The sequence below is a fragment of the Limanda limanda genome, chromosome 20 (genome assembly GCF_963576545.1).
Source record: "Limanda limanda chromosome 20, fLimLim1.1, whole genome shotgun sequence".
Taxonomy (NCBI): domain Eukaryota; kingdom Metazoa; phylum Chordata; class Actinopteri; order Pleuronectiformes; family Pleuronectidae; genus Limanda; species Limanda limanda.
Window position 1 is genome coordinate 12,312,931 of NC_083655.1, and position 22,300 is coordinate 12,335,230.

At 42.0% G+C, this 22,300-nt stretch overlaps 1 protein-coding gene across 1 annotated transcript in view; it reads right to left on the reverse strand.

Annotated features, from left to right (window-relative positions):
• cntnap2a (contactin associated protein 2a) overlaps window positions 1–22,300 on the reverse strand; it is a 326,430-nt gene that overhangs the window by 128,860 nt on the left and 175,270 nt on the right. The window contains exons 4-9 of the mRNA XM_061094189.1: window positions 17,736–17,883; window positions 10,643–10,695; window positions 10,250–10,400; window positions 8,719–8,903; window positions 4,727–4,870; window positions 3,135–3,396 (exon numbers count right to left, since the gene is read on the reverse strand). Coding sequence (XP_060950172.1) covers window positions 3,135–3,396; window positions 4,727–4,870; window positions 8,719–8,903; window positions 10,250–10,400; window positions 10,643–10,695; window positions 17,736–17,883 — 943 coding nt within the window. The remainder of the gene's footprint in view (window positions 1–3,134; window positions 3,397–4,726; window positions 4,871–8,718; window positions 8,904–10,249; window positions 10,401–10,642; window positions 10,696–17,735; window positions 17,884–22,300) is intronic.

Genomic DNA, 22,300 nt, shown 5'->3' on the forward strand with positions numbered 1-22,300 from the left:
CTAGAATTATATATTTTAATATTAAGATTAATTATCACTGCATCTTTCATCTTCTCAGACAAATTGCAAAAACATATTTTCACACTTTTAAAAACATTAGATTTCTCAGACTCCGCAAACGCAGCGGACACAGAGAGAGTATTGTTTCCATGGAAACCATCCTGGTGCCCAATAATTTGATAATTAATCAAGATGGTGATCAGAAGGAAGCATCTGCACACATCTTCAAAACAAATGGCAGCTCTCATCTGGTTTCTGTGTCAGGTTTATAAAGAGCCCCTTTCCCATTGACTTCGGTTTATGGATGATTTCATAGTAGATCATGTGAAAAAACGGATTTCATTTTTATTTTAGCACATTAAAATATACACATTCCAGTACTACTCAAAGAAAGGTGGTGAGAAACGAAAGCAGAAGAAATGAGAGCGCAGTGGAAGAGCGTTAATGAATAAGTAAAAGGAATACTATGGGAAAATTAGATCAGAGTCCCTGCAGGAATCACAATCGAGTACCCTCTATTAACGCACAATGACACACACACACACACACACACACACACACACACACAGTATAATCTGCAGTGGTGTCTCAAAGGGCTCATCTTCCTTTTAGTTTCATTTTCTGTCTCTCTGTTTTCTCAGAGGAGGAAGCAGGATGTTTTACGGAGGTCCCAGGTCGACGGCCTCGGGAAAAGAAATTGCCGTCGAACACACAGACAAGACCACACATCAGTGGACACACACATTTTGAGTGAGCTCTTAGCAGGAAGCCAAAGGAATCCTGCGACCAATGAAGCCAAAGAGCAGAGACAAAAACCAAAATCCTCTCATTGAGCCTTGATATACTCAACTGGTTAATGCATTAGCAGACAATTTTCCAGCATTAGTGACACAATGTCCGAATTAATGGTTGTACGATTAAAATTTCAGTTTTGCAGTGTTTTGTAGATTTTATTTGAAAGTAGGTTGGACATTTGTTCACCGTCACCTGTTAACACGTCCATGTGATGAACGAGTGTTTGCACGTACTAATGTGTTTTTCTTTCGACTGTCAGTTTCTAAGACTATTTGGGTTGCGGATAAGAGCCCAGACAAAAAAAGTTAAATCAAAGACTGATGCATTACTGGCAGAAAGTGTGCCTCCTGGCAAGGCCTCTGTTCAATGGGATTTGTTCCCCAGTGAGCTCACACAGAATAATCATTGTTCACATGGCCCAGTTTGGATCTAGTAAAGAGGCAAATAAGGCTTTTCCTATTCATTTATTGTAATATCTTTTTTGCACATTTCTAGAGATAAGCTCTACTAACTTTCTAGGAATTCATGTCCGTAAACTGATCTATTCAGACATGATCAATACAAAATACGTTGTATTTTATTACACTTTTTATGTTCCTGTTTTTATAGTATAGCCTCCTTTGTGTCATCTCCTGTTGAAATATAACTGAGCTGCAGCTGAGACTATGAGGTTTGACTGTCTGCAAGGACGGTAACAACATTATGGACAATATAATGTAAGCATGCGGTAGCAAAACATCGCAGGCGACCTTTTGGCCGCCACAGTCTAAATATTCATGGCAAAAACAGGTTAAAGGGAACCAGTCTGGGCCGCTACAGAGTGCTGACTGCCAGTTCATATGAAGTTAATTAATACTGAAAGTATCTCAAGTCCAAATCACACCAAATTCAACACTGCACTTCCTCTGGCCCCAAACAACACACATGCCACGCGTGAAGCCCATCATTGGAACAGTTTTTGAGCTATTAGCCCCATACACAAAGCCAGAGATTTCAGGAATGACCGCTGTGTTAGCATTTCCTGTGAATTCCTGTGTTCTCCTACTGGATGTCAGCTGTTGATGGTTAAAAATTTAAATCAATTGAAAGCGGCACATGAAAAGATCAGTGGATTAGCTCTGTATGGTTTTAACTTTCCAGCAGACGACAAACCGACGCTAAACAGCTTCATAAACAAATCCTCCCCGCTGGGAAATTAAAGATTGACTATGTGGTCTTTGTAAGAGTCTTTCTATCCTTTCTCTCTCTCTCTACTGCTCTTTCCTCAGCAAGTGTGTATCTACACGTCTCCCCGCACTATATTTGCCATTAAAAGGGCCTAAGCATTTCATTACAAGTATCGAGAGCTCCCACTGTGTCATTCAAGCTGGCGTGGCTTTCTTTCTTAGAGATACTAATAAGTCCCTTATAATGTCGCCGCTACTAACAGAATCACAGGAGGGGCTGCATGTGAGTCTGTGTTTGTGTATTCTAGTAACACTGATGTAATCGTAGGCTCAAGCCCAATTAGCCTAGAGGGTAACTCTGTAATAATCCCTACCCCTGGGCATAATGGCCTATTAAAGCAGCAGTGGACAGAATAAATGAGTGTGTCTGCGGAAACAGAAAGAGGAGGAGAGAGAGAGAGAGAGAGAGAGAGAGAGAGAGAGAGAGAGAGAGAGAGAGAGAGAGAGAGAGAGAGAGAGAGAGAGAGAGAGAGAGAGAGAGAGAGAGAGAGAGAGAGAGAGAGAAGAGGAGGCAGGAAAGGAAAGTAAGAGGAGGGTCGTGAAAGAGACGATACGGTGAAAATAAATTGAATGAAAAGGGCAATTGAAAGCTGTTTCATTCTTTATTCGTTTAATTTTTTACCATAATGACGCATGTGTTGAATCTGCAGCAGCTACAGTCACTCCAATAATAAAACAGCCGGTCAATGCCTCAAGATACAAATGTTTCATCAGACTTTCATTTAACAGTTGTGATAAACATTTTTAGCTATAATGGTTGATTTGTAAATTGAAATAATTAGAGCTGCATGTAGTCTCAGTGTGTTTGTGTTATACTTGTTGGAAACCCTCATCTGCTTATTAGTGGTCGAAAACCACATAAATCTAGATCATGTCGAGAGACGACATGGAGGCGAGGTTCAACCCCGAGGAATATATTAACTGATTCTGTGACCAGTGTGACTTTGGACAATGTACTTACTGTGCCAAAATATTGGCAAATTACAAATGTATGAGCAATACACTGTGTTACTAGGTTGTTTCATCGAAGACCCATACATTTTCTAAATTGCTTATCGTTTGTGGGTAGTAGATTACCTGAGCCCCAGGTTGTTGTATTTGTTGATGACTCACCGGTTAATAAGTCGACCTGGTTGTTCGTGGCCGCCCTCGACACGCTGATATGAACCACGATCTTGCCGTCGTCCAGGGAGATCTCCAGCGTGCCGTCGTCCAGATTACTGAAGAGGAGAAGTCCGTCGGGGTTCCACGTGCGAAACTGGAAACCCACAGACACCGTGTTGTGATTGGCTCGGCCGGGCAGCTGCAGGAAGCTGGTGGCGTTGAAAAAGACCGGGAAGGTGTGGGTCTCCACACAGGAGAAGGACAGGTTGCGCTGTTGAGATTTAGAGAAAGAGGGATAACAGGAAGTCATCAACTGCTCTTCAGATAAAGAAGTCGTGAATTAAGCTAATCGACCGAGCCTACATCCACGATAACCTGCGTGAAGTTTGTGCGCAGAGGGAAAACAAACACAGTTGTGTAAGTTAGGCACTAATTGTCATCGAGCTTCTCCAACCCTGTGCTCTTCATCAAATCATTAGCAGACGCAGAATATCGAGCTGCCGTTCCAACTGTAGACGAGTCCTGATTGCCTCCCCCTGCACGAGTGTGTGTATATGTATGTGCTCCTGAAATTTGAGAGGGCATCCGGTTTGATTAGAAATGAGTGGCTGTGTGAGTCATCAGAGGGAATTAGAGGTGCAGCCATTAATGAACTTGATTAGTGTCTCCATTTGTTCAGTCGGTTCATCAGAGAACGAAGACGATATAGTGGCTCCACTGCCGATAAGATGCAGGGAGACTTATGCATTGTCTGCGCCACTGCTGGTATTTATTTGAACGGATATTTTTCCCCTCGGTTCTAAAAAAGATTGGTGTGAAGGTGGTGGTGATAAATTTTACATAAAGAATCCATCAAAGACCAGAGAAGAACGTTCTGGTGCAGCGGAAACATCCTTACCTCACCCTCCCCTTCAAACACGAAGGAGAACCTGTGGAAGCCTTCAGTTGTCATGAAAACTCAGAAGGGGTTTAGTTTGTCCAGTTTGACGACTGTAAAAACACTGAGGCATCCATAGAGAAGACCCACTCTCGATGTAAATGTAAGGTATTTAAATATAAAGGGCTCATTCTATGGTAAAGAAAACAACAATTCAAACAATTTAGATGAAACAGACTAGTGAAAACATCATTTGCATTTTTACATATACATAGATACATAGATAAACTTTGGAAAAATCTCAGTTTGCCGTTTGTGTGCGGAACTCAGGGTTTGGACTAAAAGTTAGACTTTCAAAAATATGTAGATTTGTGTCGACAGAGCAAAAAATATTTCCTTTGTTAAAAATTCTAAGTACGGGAAAATACTTCTACACAGCCGTGCGTTTGATGGGGAGAAGCGAGCAAGCCTCATTCTGCTGTGATAGGTTCAAACCGAACAGTGGACCTCAGTCTTTGTAGGCAGCAGAGGAAAAGCAGCCCTGGAGTCAAGAGGGAGCACGAAGACAGGAGGCAAACACACTGATGGGTCGGCTGTATACGATTCATTATGAATCTGTTAAACTATTTTGGCTGCGGTGAATAATTTGCCCCCGCACTCGGGTCGGATGCAGAGTTAGTGCGACAATAATGAGCATGTTCAGTATTCAGCACATTTCCCTTACAAAGCTGGAGGTGTCCAGCTTCTTTCGGCGGGCCAGGTCTGTGATGTTATCTCCATTGTAGTTGATGCTCTCCATGCAGCCTTTAAAGTTCTTCCTCCCGCCGCCCACTGGCTTCCCACTGTATGGCATCCCTCCAAAGCTCAGCTAGATAGAGGGCAGAGAGGTAGAGAGAGATGGGAAAAAGAAACAAAGGACATTACGAATCAGTTTTAATTTCTACAGTGTCTTCCTGTAGGAGCTGCATAGATTTTATATGATATGTTAAATTTTGGTTTATTCATAAGTATTCTTCTATTGTGGAATAACTGTTTAACCAAACAATCAGGGATTACAGCAGCAACATGTAACGAAATAGGTTTTGAGTTTGAGTGAGTGTGTGTGTGTGTGTGTGTGTGTGTGTGTGTGTGTGTGAATCTGTTTGTGTGTGTGTGTGTGTGTGTGTGTGTGTGTGTGTGAGTGTGTGAGATATAATACTGAGAGTATCTGTATTCTATGTGCTTTTTTGGAAAGGTTTTGCCTACTAGTTTTACTCCTGCGTGACAATATCTGTATCGTTGAATGTGAACTGCAACACATGGAGACAAACGTGCATTCCACAAAGACATTTCTATTTCTATATTCTAATGTGCGACAGAAGTAGCGTTAAATGAATGTTAAAATAATTAGGTCCCATCATGTATAATATTTTAACATTCAAAAGACTTTTTAAAGGCTCAGATTCAGATAATTGACCTTTGAACCTTTTTGTTATGTGGTGGCATCACACTCTGCTTGTAACAAATATTGTAGCGCCACCTTTAGGCCAGCGTGATTTAATGCACAGATGGATGGACGAGGTCACCCTGCTTTTCTACACAAAACAATCAAATCCCCCAAACTCGCATTTGGTTAACCGAAGACAGTACTGGCAAGTCATCCTGTTTATTAACTGTATAGCCACACATTTGGATATCAGTGATCACTGATGTGCCTGATGGAAGGGAGGGAGAAACGCATTAAAGGAAGAACAGAACACGGTGGCTTGTGCGGAACAGATGTGATCAGAGAGGGACTGAGGTGAGGAGATGGAGGCTAATAAACAGACATCTGGTGGGAAGCACAGAGCGACACGGAGCTGATGAAAATGTAAAGTGAGTTTCAGTTTTCAATTTTGTTTTGTACAAGTGTTCAGCCTGTTTTTCTTTTCCTTCAGCCATAGCACTGAGTTCTGAGGGGAGACAAGATGATGGAGGGTGGTGTGCAATTACCAGTCGATATGGGACTATCTCAGTGTGTGTGTGTGTGTTAGTGTGTGTGTGTGTGTGTGTGAGTGTGTGTGTGCGCGTGTGTGTGTGTGTGTGTTCATGTTTGTATATGTCTGTGGTGATGCTCCACTAGTCTTAGTAATTACTGCCGAGGGTGGACACAAATGCACCCTGATATTTAGTCTACACACACACACACATTGTCACACACACACACACACACATTGTCACACACACACACACACACACACACACACACACACACACACACACACACACACACACACACAAAGGCGACTCCATGAGGGAGTGTGTAGACGAGATGGAGTACAGTAGTAGACTCTGAGTAAAAGCCAGCCACAATCTTGCTATCTGCAAGGGGACTCAGTCAATAACAGTGTTGGGATCCAGTCTGGGTTCACCACGCACGCACACACACACACGCGCACACACACACAAAACCTCTTGGTTCACCCTGTTGTACAGATTTCCCTGAAGACCCCTTAATTCGACAGCTTAAGTTTAATTGGACAGGGGTTTGTCCTGCCCCATTTCTCAGTATCCTACTTAACACGTGAATAGATCAGCGATATCAGCAGTGCCTGTTAACACTCTCGCACCTAAACATACAAATATAAAAACACACACACACAGGCATTCACTCATATATGGATTAACCAGACACTCACTCACACACGAATGCTTTCCATACCCATTATGCATTCCAAAATCAATTTCCTGTTTTAAGTATTATTAGCTGAATGCTTTGCATTCCATTACTGAGTGACATTAATTATGTGCATTTCATGGATTAGCATTATAGTACAGTGTGAAACCAATATCCAATTTCCTTCGTGGTATCACTGCACTGTGAAGGCAGAGAAGGTCGAGCTACCATCAGTAGTGGTTTAAAAAGGCAGTTGGAGAGTCAGGAGAGGTAATGAGAATATGAAGTGAGAGAAACAGCATCTCACATATAGATACATAATGAGCAGATATATACTTAGGTTGACATTGTCTCTCATAGTTAGGATAATTGGACTCCCAGCAGTTTAGTAGGCTGCAGGTTGTTTCTGACACAATATTCTGAGCACCAGCAGGCTCCTAAACCAGAGTTCTCACTCAGTTTCCTCAAGGACTGATGTTTACCTCAATCCATCATTACGTTACACCATTGTCCTGACATTGCCTCGCCCGAGTCTATGAGGGGCCCTTGACAAGAGAATCATCTCTTCACTGAATGTTGATGATTTCAAAAACACTTATCAGGCTTTGCAGCAGCTTGGTCCATGGGATTTCTCTTGTTCTACCAGATTTTGACAATGATGATCTGCCACATTGCACAATGTAACAGCCTTTAAGTTGAGGAAACCACGACCTATGAGTTTAATGACAGTGATGAGCATAACAAGAAGCTTGTAGAAGTACTAAAAACTTAATAATAAGTGTTATTAATGTAATGAGACAGCTTTAAATAGCTTCACAAAATGTAAATATATCTTATGAAATCATGCCATCTCCATTTATTTCACCACATTTTGAGGTGTATCAGATTTTTTATATATTTAATCCGGTATCCTAGATCAAATGAAATCCCCCTCCTGACCCTTAGATGATTTACCAAACTATATTTGTGTTCAGATATTTCAACAATTTAACAAGAAGTTTCAATCTTTAGGAGATGTGCCTACAATTTTAAATCAGTTGTAGTTCAACCCCAGCTGAAGTTCAGCAGTATTGTGTGAGCTGTATCTTAGCTTCCCAGGATTTGCTGTTTAACCATGTGCATGGCCAGAAGTCCCTTTCTATTCATACCTGAACTTTTTAATACATTTTTCAAGTTTTAATCGCCAAATTGAAATATCTCTAAAATCCAGATGGTGCCACGAATTAAGTCGTTCCTTTCTTTCAGTGGAATCCCCCACTTCTACAGAATCCCCCTGGTTCTTACAAGAACTAGAAAACCTAAGAACATTTCTGGCCTAACTCCACTGGTTACCTGTGGTTTTAAGAATTGATTTTAAAATGTAATTCCTTGTTTTTAAGTCACTGAGGGACCATGTATTATCGACCTTCCTCCCTCTTACTGCCTTGCTTGTACTCTGCAGACAAGCTCTTTCCCTCTGTCTGCGGAACCAGGAAATTACCAGACGGACTTCCACCTGAGGGAAATTGCATAAGGACTCCATTTGTACTACCACTGCCTGCAGGGAAACAGGTTACAGTATGTGAATCATGGGTTAAACAAATTGACTTGACTTAATGTTTGCTTCTCTAATGGTAAATGAGAATTTGATTTACCGAGGGCACATTGTGTCGACCTTTTAGTAAAGCAGCTTATTTAACAGTAACTAAAATGAATATATTTGTTCTTTAAACAGTTAGCTGCTCTGGACTGACATCAGGTCACACACATTAAGGCATCACTCAGAAGAAACTGAGGTAACTGAGTATTTCACCTGACATTTTAGTTATGCACGTATTCCATGGTCTACCAGTTTCCTTTTCACTAATTGAAGTCACACATGACTGCTTATCAGTGTATGGCTGGTGAAATATTTGGCATTCAAATGAGGTTTTATTAATTTTATATTGAGATGATTTGTTTCATGATATGTTTGAGCAGCGAATGTGATTTTAACAGTTGTAAAAATGGCTTATTCCACTGTCACCTCCTGTATCTGTGTTCAAACACGTATAAACATGTGTATTATTAGGTCTTGTTAGGTCTCATCATGTGCTCCTCACCTCATAGTCCAGATCTAGATGGTCAAACTCTCCGTTGGTCCTGAAGTGCTGCGTGTGTCTGTCCAGTGTGAAGTTGACGTTGCGGCGGTAGCGTTCGATCACCACTGAGTGCCAGTGATTGTCATCCAAGAGGCTGCCGGTGGTCACAGAGGTGTGACCCAGGATCGAGCCGTACTGGTTGCTGCCTGTAAACCACAAGTTAATAGCATCAGAAATAACTCACAGACTGTAAATTAATCAAAATGTTGAGTAAAATATGACAATTGAATATATTTTTTAAAGCAACGCATGTGAAAGTAATTTCCTAAAAGGTGAAGTAGGTCGATTTACGTGTAAGGCAAACTGCATCATAATACATGAGAATAATTTTTGTAGGACACCTATAATGTCTTTATATCCATAAGGTAAGTAGTTTAGTCATTAAACTCCACTGTGTCTGTGCAGCAGCGAGACATCCTTTAGGTTTAAACCAGATCTGTCAATAACACAGCTGGTCAACAACAGCAAGTGATGCTCCACAAACATACTGATCGTTGTGGCTACTGTTTACACAGTAAAAGCTTCAAAACCTGTGTCTGTGCTATTTATCTAAAGTCATGATAATTTCCTGCTTCCTAAAAAATTGATTTCTGTACAACAAAACCGCATTACAGCATTAACACAGTGAGGATATATTCATACTTTCCATGCTGTAGGTCAATATACAATGATAGTGAACAAATCAGTCAAATCTTAACTGTCAAAATATCTGCTTACATGCCTACAGCACTTGTTTCTGGTTAAGTATAAAGAATCGTCAGGTTTAATACAGAAGAAAACACACAATTGTTAATTCAAAATTTAACCAAAACCATGATCGTTCCTTAATTTTAACCAAAGTGCCTAAATTGCTGAGACCCAACCACAAACGTGGACAATGGATGCTCGGTTTGTGCAGTAATCAGAAGGTCAGTGGCTCAATCCCCATCCCCAATGGCCTTGGCCAGGACAAGACACTGAACCACAAATCGCCCCGGATGGCTGTGTCGTCAGTGTGTCACCCTGCCGACAGTGTGTAGCTGTGCCATCGAAGTGAACGGGTGAATGTGACTTTGTGTGAAATGCTTTGAGTGGTTATTAAGGGCCAGGAATGTTCCCTATAAATGCAGTCCATTTACAATGCTGCAGTTTAGTTGCACTCCATTTAGCAAGTTGCACTTAAGAGGAATTGAAACGTAATTTCAAGGTGACAGGGCTGCTTGACAGACGTGGCATAAATTTGATCTCAAGAGTTTAGGGTTATTGGCGAGCCATAAAAGATTGTAATAATCACACTGTCAGTGAGCCACAAACTCACCCAGAGCAGCTGCGGGCATTAGACTGAGCACCTATTACATAGTATCCGACCAACAGAACAAACAGAGCAGGAGGACTGCTTGAGTTTGTATTTGAGTGTTTTCACGAAACATGTTACTAGTTGACAACCATTCAGCTTTCGATAGAATTACTTTCCTTACTTTGTCTGTGTTCATGACATGAATGTGTTGCTCACCCAGGTTTATCTGCAACAGCAGCTTTGCCTTCTGGAGCTCCAGGGTGATGTAGTCTCCCTGCTGCCCTTCGCCATGGAGGATCACACCCTCGCTTTCGGACGTCTTGAACCTCAGTGCAATCACATCCTTGATGATCTTCATCTTCTTCATCTGCACAAATGTTTAAGTGAAAAATTCAGACAAATATAATGAACACGAAAATTATTACAACAATCCAATTATATATATAATTTTTAATATTATTTACATACTTTATAACTTATCTAGATAATTTAGAATGCCTGCCATGAGCTGCCTGCTCAGAAAGGATTTATTCCAAGTCGTATTTTTTTTGATTTCTTTTATGGTTTAGTGAAAATACCATGCAAAAAGCAAGGTAGTAAATCCTGCACCTTAAAACGATACGAGATCACACCCTGTCCATCGAAGTTGATCACGTCCGCCCCTAAAACAGAGGGAAGACAACAGAGATACAGAGAGAGAGAGAGAGAGAGAGAGAGAGAGAGAGAGACAGAGAGAGAGAGATAATAACAAGGAAAGACAAGAGAAAGAGAGAAAGAAAGGGATTAGTCAAGTCTCAAGTCAAATCTGTCATCCCAACACTTTTATATCACCTGGTAAAAATAGCTATTAAGTTATGTCAGCATGAAGAGGCAAAGGGCTAAAGTGTTATATCTAGCGCCTGTGTTTGCCATCTGAGTGTGTAGGAAGAAAAAAATGCCAGGTTGCTAGAACTAGGATAGAGATTTTATTCTTTCAGAATATAATGTACCCAAGAGGTATTTTCATAGAAGACATTTTGAAATGTTGCTGTAGTAAAAGCAGATAACAAAATCAACGATGGCTGAATGTCATTTAGCTGCTTTGGTTTCACGTTGTCCCACCAGAGCACTGCACTGGCTTTGCTGTGAAACTTGAATAAAAACAGAGACACCATTAAATGTATACGTATACCTGTGCTTTTACTACTATGACAAATGCAAAGCGGATGCAGACTCAAACGGCACCGCTACGAAAATGGCTCTCAGTGAGAGGTGACATATGTTGACGGAAAATAAATATCTTCCTTAGCAGGTTGTGCATCGTATGGGTTCTGCAAAATGCATTGGTTTCTTTGAACCTTTTGCACGTGGGAACAATTTTATGGCGTGAATTCAAATATGTATGCAAATCATTTTTCAGGCAATTAGATGCGATCATTGCAAGTATGACAACTTGACCCCAAAATTCTTGGCTGATAAAAGTTCAACCAAAGTTCAACTAGAGCTGAGATCATGTCAGCTAGATTTGAAAACATCTGTGTTGGGGTGCAAGGCATGTTAGACACACCCGCTGCTTTTAGACTGAACCCCAGATAATCCCCTGAAATTATTATTATAAAGGCAAATGTGACGAGGCAATGTCAGAGTCAGTTGCTCCAGACTTTCCAATGATTTCCAAGTTGATATTGCTTACATTTCATAGGTGTAAAACTTAAAAATAGCTGCAACTTCAGCGCAATATGTTTTGAATCGACAACAAAATTCAAGCCTGTTTGGCGACATGGGTCGACGCTGATGTTGATGTGCTGTTAACAACGATTTCACTGTTATCGTGAAAACACCTGAAACAAACCTGAATCTCCTGCGTCGTTCTCCACAAGAGAAAGGCGAAGTCAGGATAATGTACGAAACAATGGGGTCATTTCTAAACATGGTTTTATTTAGGTGAAAGTGAAATGCTAAAAACTGAATATTCATATCTTCTATAATACGACTGCCGTTACAGATAAAGAAAATATCCTCACTTAACAATCTGTCGTGAATTTACAATACACTTTGACTCGTGCAAGTACGAGAGTTTTACATGACAGGAGAGAGAGAGAGATGCCGAGGGCGGAGAGGACACCCGCAACAGGATGGAGGAGATTTTGTGAAGATGATAAGAGCAGAAGAAAAGTGCAGTGTTTGAGGCTCTCTTCAATCTTACTGCCGTCACCCCAGCTGCTCAAGTGGATTGTGGAGAACACAAGTGTGTGGTGTGTGTGTGTGTGTGTGTGTGTGTGTGTGTGTGTGTGTGTGTGTGTGTGTGTGTGTGTGTGTGTGTGTGTGTGTGTGTGTGTGTGTGTGTGTGTGTGTGTGTGTGTGTGTGTCTGTGTATGTGTGTGCGGTGTGCCTGATTGGTTGGTGAAGGTAGAAAAGAGTGTTCAGGATATGATAGGATAACAGGGCTTGGGAAACTGACTACTCTTGCACGGTTACGTGCTCTATTTCCTATTGCTCACACACACACACAAGCCTGCCCTATTATAATAAATACCTGGGGAGGGCAGGTGGTGGCAGTGGTGGTGTTTTGGCGGAGGGGGGGTGGGGGGGTTGGGAAATTACATCTGTTCCCTCTGTTCCACCGTCAGTGCTTCTGAAAAGATCTCACGCTGCCGCTCACTGGGTACGACCATGTGCCTCTCCGCTCTTTCTCTCGCACTATTTCTTGCTCTCTCTCTCTCTTTCCTTTTTGTCTTTCTCCATTACTCTCCTCTCTGCCCCACTTGTCATTTGTTAAGCCCCCATCCTCATCCCTCCATCACATCATTCGCTTTCTTCCCTGCTCTCTCCCTGGTTCTTTCAACCCCGCACCTCTCAGCATCATCTTGGGTCACGGCGAACGCTGCAAACACTGGCGCCAGCTGACAGGTTTCCAATTGTTTTATGAGATCTCCATCTGGGTGGTGCTGCTCAGAAGACGCTTGCCAACTGAACTAAGTGCTCCATGTCAGGAGGGAGGACTTTATGTAGGACGGAGGGCCTTTCCACCACCTGCAGGTCACCGGGTGGTGGAGAGTATAAAGGAGAAAGAGGCAGGAACGTAGTTGTGATGCACAGTAACAGGGGGGGGGGGACTGCTATGTCTCTATCCAGGGCAGCTGTGACGGTGATGCCCGCGAGCCGGCCAAGGTTTTCAGACCCTGACTCAGGAGACCGTGCCATTTTGGACCCTGACCCAGATGGTGTTCCTCCAGCAGAGATGTGAAGCGCAGGAGGGTGAACGAGATTCCCAGATGCATGTGAGAGCCAATGTAATCTTTAAATAGATGAAACTGGCAGTTAGTATTTATCAGAGGATGGAAATTAGAGGCTGATTTCACTGTCAAAGCCCCAGAAAAACAGTGGGTGTGGAAAAATGCAACTATAAAAACAGTTTTATGGCTGTTTACCGTACTTTAGTATATAATATAGTGAAGAGCACTACCGTATTTCCTGGTGCCTGAGGGTTTTTACCCAGTGTGAGCATTCAACTTGACCCATGATAATACAGGCCCTTGATAATATAGCAAGAAGGAATTGGTTCATTTCAAAATAAAGGCAACTCCTGTGTCAGATAATTGATAATTACAAGCGATAATTGTTGTATTCTGCTGTTATATAGCAACAAGAGGATGAATGGTCTGCAAAGCCAGAGAAAAAAGGTAAAGTACTGGTTTTATCTCTGCATTCATTTTAGGTCTAGAGACACTGAACTGTCTGACACCAGCCTGCTTATAAACACATGTATCACTGTCTGCGTCCAGCTCATTATTTTGTGCTAATCAGCCAATTTTCAGCGACACGACCGAGTTGCAACCTGCGAGGCAAACTCAATGTGCAGTTAACTGGCATTTAATAGTGCTGGTGTTTAATTGTATCCACTGCACACGCGGCAAAGTAATAGGCTGGGAGCATGAAAAACGGAGGTTACTTGCAGTATGAGCGACCTTTGCTTAACTTTGAAAGGATTTGCCTGCTTTGTATAACTGGAAACTGAATATATTTGATTTGATGAACACGATATTCACATTTTTGATTTGACTCTACGCTTTGGTGATAATCTTGTCATTGTTTTTGCTATAGAATAAAGACAAAAATGAGCAAAATGTAATCACTCAATTACCGCATGATGAATATAAGTGTTCTGTTCTGTGATATTATATTCACGCCTCCCTTTGCCTCATACATATCACACCCTTGAGCTTGAAGACAACAATCCTCTTTCAGCTATTTATGCGTTGGCCTCGGTCCGACTGCCGAGATAGATAGAGAGACGCTATCCATAAACAAAATCTACATAAGTACATTTCTAAGACTCGACAGATGACGGTGATACATCATCCCGACAACAGATCTGGAGCACTGTTGGCATAAATAGGCCACAGGTTGAAGTCAGATTTGATACGCTTGCCTCCTTTGGAAATTCGACTTGCATGAGAGTGATTGAGTTTGTACAGAAAATTTAATTTGCACTCTGGCTCTACTATATTTCCTGACTCATCTATGAAATAATTGATTTTCTGTTGATCCTATGTTAATCAAAATGGAAATGAGCATGTAAATTCCGCGCAGCAAGGCGGATCATGACTCCTTTATCGCCTCTGGCTCTGGCACAGGCACATACACACACTCACAGCTTTTCATTCCACAGTCCATACGAGTCAGATTAGGGTATTGCATTCAATTTGTGTACAACCCAGAATTATCTTGTACCACCAACATTTGATGATTATTCTGGGAGCATAGCATCTACAGTTCATTTGCCTCCTTCTCCTCCTACCACTTCTTTTTTGTTCTTTTTCTTTTCATCCTCCTTTCTTTCCCTGTCCTTCTCCTCTCTTTCATATTTGAATTAGAGAGATGAGAAACATTTACAAGTTGACTCTAAGGGGGGTTTTACACTTCGAGTTAATTTACTCTGGTCTGGTCTATGAACTAGATTCAGTTTCTTTTCACTCAGAAAAAAAATCCAAGCGAACAGATATATAACTACAAACCAGATTTCAGATGGGCGACAACATATGGGCCTAGAAATAAACCTATAATTTTAGCTGTTGTTGTTAACCTCAGACAGAGTTTATAAAAATTGTCCATCTCTCTTATCAAATGGTCAAATCCAAGGTCTCATTAGCATTGGAGGCAGAAAAGAGAGCGACTCAATATGTATTCTTATTTTTACTCCGTCTCATTCAGTCTAATTCCACCGCTGTGTATGTTGTGGGGATTTTGAAGCGGAGATAAAAATTTGAATTAATTCCGATTTTTTTATTTGACCCTCTTTCATATCTTGATAGCTGTCATAACACCTTTTCCACAGCAGACATTTTGTCATAGTCAGGAAAGCACAGCTTCTCCTGAAATAGCACCTGCACGTCGTACCTGGTCTTTGTTGTCATGGTTACAATAACAAATATGCAGGTTGCACCAGAGGTAGCGTACTGGACCAGGTAAGCTTATGAAACAATCAAATGTCACCGTGTTCCAATAAACATGGAAATGAAAAAATGACAGTGACGATCAGTTTCATAAAACAGGCTCCTGTTTGTTCCAAGGGATCCTAGAGGAGTCTTCGTGAGTTAAAATGTTTTTCTACTTTGTGCAAATGATAGCAAGATTTGCCGTCATGCACAGGAGCAACTAACAATGAATCAATTGCCCAACATTGCCTTGCCCTTCTAACTTGTGGCTGTGGACATTTCAAGAGAGTCAGTGAGTTTCACTCACTTCAGCTCACTGGAGTTTTTTTGCACGACTTTTGACCCCCTCCTCTTTGGTCGCTTCACAAGCCAGTAGAGGTGTCACCTGGAATAAGTTTAGCCCAAACTATAGCAAAATGGTGCAAAGGTTTTAAAACTGAACGTCCTCCTGAATCACCTCAGCTCATTTGGCTGACACACCCCTCAGTGTGTCTTCACCATAACCCCTACCCTCTTGATCTTTGTACCACGCCATCTAACTTCCTCCTTTGCTCCCGTCATAATAACTATAACCACTAGTGGGTGCCTAACAATATAATGTAATTGAATTTTGCCGGAACAGATCTGTAATGTCATTTTTGGGAGGCGGACGGTCTAAGCATAACAATTATAGCTACTCTTCTCTACTCTGGTATCCCATGACAGTGTGACAGTGAACCAGCATGCACAGCACCATGACCCAAATAAATTGCTTGATAATCAAAAGAAATGGAAATCGAAAGAGATGAGATTCTGTCCTTTCAAGAACCTTCCACACGTTCAGATGGCAATTACAGCTGGCGGATGGTGTCCTTTAGTAAACCCTTTTTGCAGGAGCCTGGATACCTGGCAGGTTGTTTGAAGACTACCAACACGTCTGTGGATGAGCTGTAGAATAAGTGTCAGTAACTTTTACATGAAGCAAGCTAGTGACAAATAGTGACAATCAGTTTTAAAAAGCAAACTCGGACACAACCCCAGTTTATCAACTTTCTTTGCAGGTGTTGCCTGTGCAGTACCGGATGCAGTATGTAATGATGTCCTGCCAAATTTTGTTTACATGTCACACACCACTGCCGGTGCTTGACAGCCAGCTCCACTGCTCCGGAAGATATTGATCGTGTCTACAGTTCTCTATAAAGCTCAGAACAAATCTTGTTGAGATTTTCCTGCATTTGCTGCTAACAGTGAAAAACTTTTCTGCATCAGTGTCCATAGTTATCTAAGTCTGTCAGTGTGCAGGATGTGGATGTTTGAAAAATCTATCTTCTCTGCCTCCATTGTGGTCATTTCTCAAAGCAGGAAAAACAGAACCATCGCAGTGATCCTGCGCGGCGCCGTTCACATCTCAAGTGGCTTCAAAGAAAATGTGGCATTGAATAATAACATGCATATCTGCTAAATATATTCTATATTCTGTTTTCATGGTTCACAGTAAAATCCGTGAGAGGTTCGAGTGATTCTAATACGTTTTCTTTATGGAAGCACAAACGCAGCTAAATTAATTTCAAGTGTGTCATTTAGTGAAGTTGTGTGAGGTGTATGTATGTGTGTGTGTGTGTGTGTGTGTGTGTGTGTGTGTGTGTGTGTGTGTGTGTGTGTGTGTGTGTGTGTGTGTGTGTGTACGTCATTGTGCATCTGTTGAACATCTGATCATCTTTCTCAGTGATGATTTTTATTTTATGTGAAGGAAATGAAACAAGGGTCATATAATCAAAAGGCTGACGACTGACTGACTGACTGCGAAGCAAATGTGCTCTTGCATTCACACACTGACGCATCCACACAGGGTGTAACGGCATCTGCGGGTTGAAAGATATATACGTGTGTCACTTATAACTGAAATTTATGCGGCGCTATAATTGGAAATTGTTATCAAAATCAATTTGGCGGCCTTTAATTGGATGAGAGCAAGAAGGCTGCGGGAGTCAGTTCCCTGGATGATACATTTGTTAGACAGCGAGAGAAAGGGTGAGTGTATCGGTGTGAGTGTGTCAGTGTGTAACTGCACAGCACATTCCTGCACACTGAGTCTTTGTGTTTATATTTCTCCAGATAGGTGTTTAATCTGGGTTTGTGTTTGATTGCTATAAGAAGGTAGCTTGTAATAAAGAAAGAAACCTGTTGTGACACTATTGGACTGACATAACGTCATTAGGCTCTCCGTGTGGAGCGGTAATTATAAATATTGACGCATATTACACCATGAAGTGGTCCACACTGAGCGTATGTTTGTCACCACTCACAGTAGGAGCAGCCGTAGACTTCTATGCGCAGGCCGATCCGTCCCTCCTCGCTCCAGTCCAGCGGGACGAGCCGGAAGAAGCGAGCCACGATTCCCTGCTGCAGCTCATGGCGAACGGCGCTCTCCGAATTGGAGTTCCCAGAGAAGGCCTGCGAACACAAACAGTCACGTACACAATGAAATTAAATACATCAAAGCTGCAATCCCGCAGTCAAACAAACAGCTTTGGGACTCAGTGTTTTGTTACACTCACCATATTCTGCCCTAAAGGTTCACACTCACAAAACATACAACATAATTACGAGGCTACACATCTAATATGGCTTCCACGAGACAGCCTGGCTGCAGGGGGGCGGGAAGAGGAAATTGTATCGAAGTTGAAACTCAGGTACATTCTCTCTGTGGTCACATCACTTCATGTTTAGGCTGATTTGTTGGTCCCTGAGGATTCGTGGCTCGTGACTGATGAGGTTTAGATTTCTTCGTCATATTAGAGCCGTCTTATACACATCTGAAATCCCTGCACATACGGATTGACTTATCGTCTACAAAGAAAACCAATATGTACAAAGCAGGTAAGATAATGGGCCAATGGCTGTTGAGCTGCATACTTAACTACACACATACACACACACAGAGACAATCGTGTAAGACAGAAGATCAAACCTATTGCTGTTGTGTTATATCACAATAAACTTTCTTACATGCACTTTTAAGAAAGGAAGCAAGGTAAGTATTTCCGGCATTTAGCCAACAACAGCAAATGTCACAAATCCAAGGGCAAGTTATATTTAATGGTTCTTAAACTAAATCTTTACAGAGACGATTTTTGCAAGAATTCGAAAAAAGACTGCAGGGCTTGCATTCTCATCGTGATTTAAAGGAGACATATGAATACACATGATGATGCTTTATTCATGATGATTTATTTTGTATGTTTCATTTCAGCAAAGTTAAGAAGCCTAAAGTCTCTTTGCTCTTCTCCCCCACGGAGCACTCTAAAGCGATGAAATGATGACAGTGATGGAAATGTGCAGTTGAATCTTCAAAGTTATGCTGGCACCTCTTACCTCCTCTGCTCTGCTCCCCTAATGTCTCTCATTTCACTTGACCTTGCACACAATGAGATGAACGTCCACCTGCCCACTAATCCACCTCACCATAGCCCCTGCATTATTTACACTTCTGTGATTCCCCCCTCCTCTCTGAAATACACATACCCACCATAACCCCTCACCCCATGCTTTCCTTCTACACGTACACACAGACGAGTTGGCACGGACTGCTATGGAGGAACACCATGCATAGCCTAGCAGGTAACTAGACAAGAGCAAGACTCTAGACGGCCATGTGTTATTCTCGATAAGACATGAAGTGGGCAGGGCAGTGAATGAGTGAGGGAGGAAAAAGCTCCAGCTCAAGACAGTGTGCTTTAAGCCGACTCCCCTGTGACCCAAATGTGCACCCCTGAAGATATGCTATCAGCAAAGCAGGAGATGGTCAGGAGTTCACCCTTAGCTCAGAGCCGCTGAATTTCCACTGTAGTGCGGGAGTGGACACAAGGGGAACGGCTCCTCTATCTCCTCTCTCCCTTCACTTTCAGCTTTAATCTGTGTTTATCCAGGAAAGGTTAACTGAGCGCACAAACACATACACACTTCTTTTTTTCTTATTAGCACCCTGCTCCAAATTCATCCTGTTCCATATGAGTCATCAGGAAGCCCTTCAGCTTTCTTTAACGCCTGCTCTCTGTAAGTGCACAGGTCCTGAAGATCCGGGGCTAAAAGGGTCAGTGTGTGGGATTTAGTGACATGTAGAGGTGAAGTTGCATGTTGCAGCTGAACACCCCTCACCTCATCCTCCCCTTCCAAACATAAAAGTGAACCAGGTGTTTAGTTTGTCCAGTCTGGGCTTTCGTAACAAACATGGCGGCATCCGTAGAGAGGAGCCGCTCCTGATGTAAATATAAAGTATGTAAATGTAAAGGGACCATTTTACAGTAAAGATTGTTTTGTTCAATTTAGATGAAACACACTAGTCAAAACATCACTTGGATTATTTTATATTCAATTCCTGCCAATAGATCCCACTCACCTAAATCTTACACCCTTGACCTTTAAGTCATGGAACAACGGAAGCCTTCTTTCCCTGTTATCTCTCACAACACAAGCTGCTGTGCATCCAATTTATAGTTTGTAGTCAATTCATCTCCAATTGTGTTTTATAAAAGTATTTATACAACTATAGTTGTGACTGTATACACAGATGGACAAAGTGTCTCAACTCCCTGGCATTGAGCAAAAATTAAGCCAAAATACACTGGGCGTAGGTGCTGGTGTCGAGGTCTCACTGATACATGTACTCAACCAATCATGTCTGTCTCAGCTGTCAATCATGATGTCTCACCACATTTACAGGATCAAATAACTAATGAATGCAAATGTACTGGAATGAGCACTTGAATGAACTATGAAAATGAGAAAAATATATGTATGACTATATTTTGCTCCATGTTCTATCCACTTAAGTGAGATGATGGTTTGATTTTTCGCCTTTGTGGAGCTGTCATGTCGTTTGTCTGTATATAGAATCTATGAACTAACCTTTTGTCACCAGCTATTGAGATGACACATATGCCTTATACGGTCTAATGTCACATCCAAGGCTATTCAGGGCATGGGAGCCATTTTCTCACACACACCTTGTATGCATCTACTCTGGTATCCCCTATTCGTCCTTCACCATTTTGTTTGCAAAACGCCAGTGGTCCTTGGTACAAGACTGAAGCACCTAAAGCAAATGCACACATGCAAGCCCATATGGATTTGTGCACACAGACGGAACGACCTGCGTGCCTGCGTGCCATTTAAACCTCTCAGAAGCGTTAGGCCTGATATCACCCCTAAGCTCATTACTGTACATAGCTGCAAACACAATCCTCTAAAACTTTGAGGACCGTATATCTGCTGAGTATTCGGCTTACTGCCGAATGCACAAGACTTTACTTCTTTTTGTCCACCTGACACTTTCGTCTCCTTGCCCTTGTCAAGGTAGAAGCGAGAGAGCGAACGGAGGAGGGAGAGTGGGAACAAAACCATTTTTCGTCCAAAGCTTCGTCGCCCCCCCCTCCCCCCCCCCCTTATTCCAGGTTCCTTCTTTGATTTCTTTATTGTGTTCATCCCTCTATTCAGCACTTATCTGTGCTTGGCTGAATGAACAGCTCAATTCAAAAGGCATTACTATGCATAATGGTGAGGCAGGAGGCAGGATAGGGAAGAGAGGAGGAGGAGGAGGAGGAGGAGGAGGAGGAGGAGGAGGAGTGGGATGAAGAGGTGGAAGAAACACGTGGATGCCCAACATCTCGCGAAAGTCTGCCTAGTCAACCATTTAATTCCCTCTCCTCCAAAGTCCAATCATTAACCGGCAGGCCGATGAGTGAGTGGGAATTTGTGTGTGAATGTGTCACCGCATGTGTTGTGTATGCGTAACCGTTAATGTCAGATTATGCGTGGATGAGTAAGTGTTGGGCAACTTGAGAGCTTAGACACTTTGACGTTTTCTTTAATCAAGCACTGAGGTAATTTACGGCAACAAAGGCCACAAAGTGTCAGAGGTGACTTTCAGTTTTTTAATGTGCGTGTGTGTTTCTGTGCATTTCTCTGGCTTCCTTGGGACCTTCTCCGGTATAAACACTGACCTTGTCGGGACCAATAGTCGTCATCGGGACCAAAGCCCCAAAAAATGTAATTTCTGGTGAGGAGTAAGCTGTGATTTGACATTAGGGTTAAGTATGAACTGGTTATGATTAAGGTCAGGTTTAACAGTGTAGTTGAGGATATCCACACTGAATGTTAATCAGCACAATGAGCCTCAGGCAAAAACAGCAGGTTCATATTATTATCCAAAATTTCTACTTCATTTGTTCGTATGGAGAGTTTGAACTAACATGTTACACTAACACAATTTGTATATCTTCGTCAAAGTGTGTAAATGACGTGTATAAACAGAATGAATGCCAGGTTGGTGTGTTTGAGCGAGTGTGCATGAGGATAGCAAATTAGCATAGATAATGCCAAATGTCATTCATATAAAATGACCCCAAAGACTAAACAGGAGAATAGAATAGAGAGCCCTTATTGTAATTTGGAGATTGAAGGTCTGCTCCCAAAGATCCAGAAAGTATGAGTCTAGACGTTGTATCAGCATCTGCAGTGGAATCAAGAGATTAATTAGAGCAGCACTGTTGATGCTGTGCATCCTGTGGATTGCACCGTCACTGCAATAAGAAATGGCTCCATTTGAAAATAGCTTAAAAAACTTGGTGAGAGCCACCGTGAGGATTGATGACTGCAACAGGACAAGGTTAAGGGGAAATTGCTGCCACTGATATTGATGAAACAAATATGTAATATGTGATGTTGAACTGGCATATGGTCTGCCGGTGCTGGATCGGTACACCTTCGGTCATTGTAATATTTTTAATATGCAGCAGGCTGAAATAATAATCTGACGTGTAGAGCAGCTCAGGCCACATCCACCTGTGAACTCTAACATGGTTTAAATGTG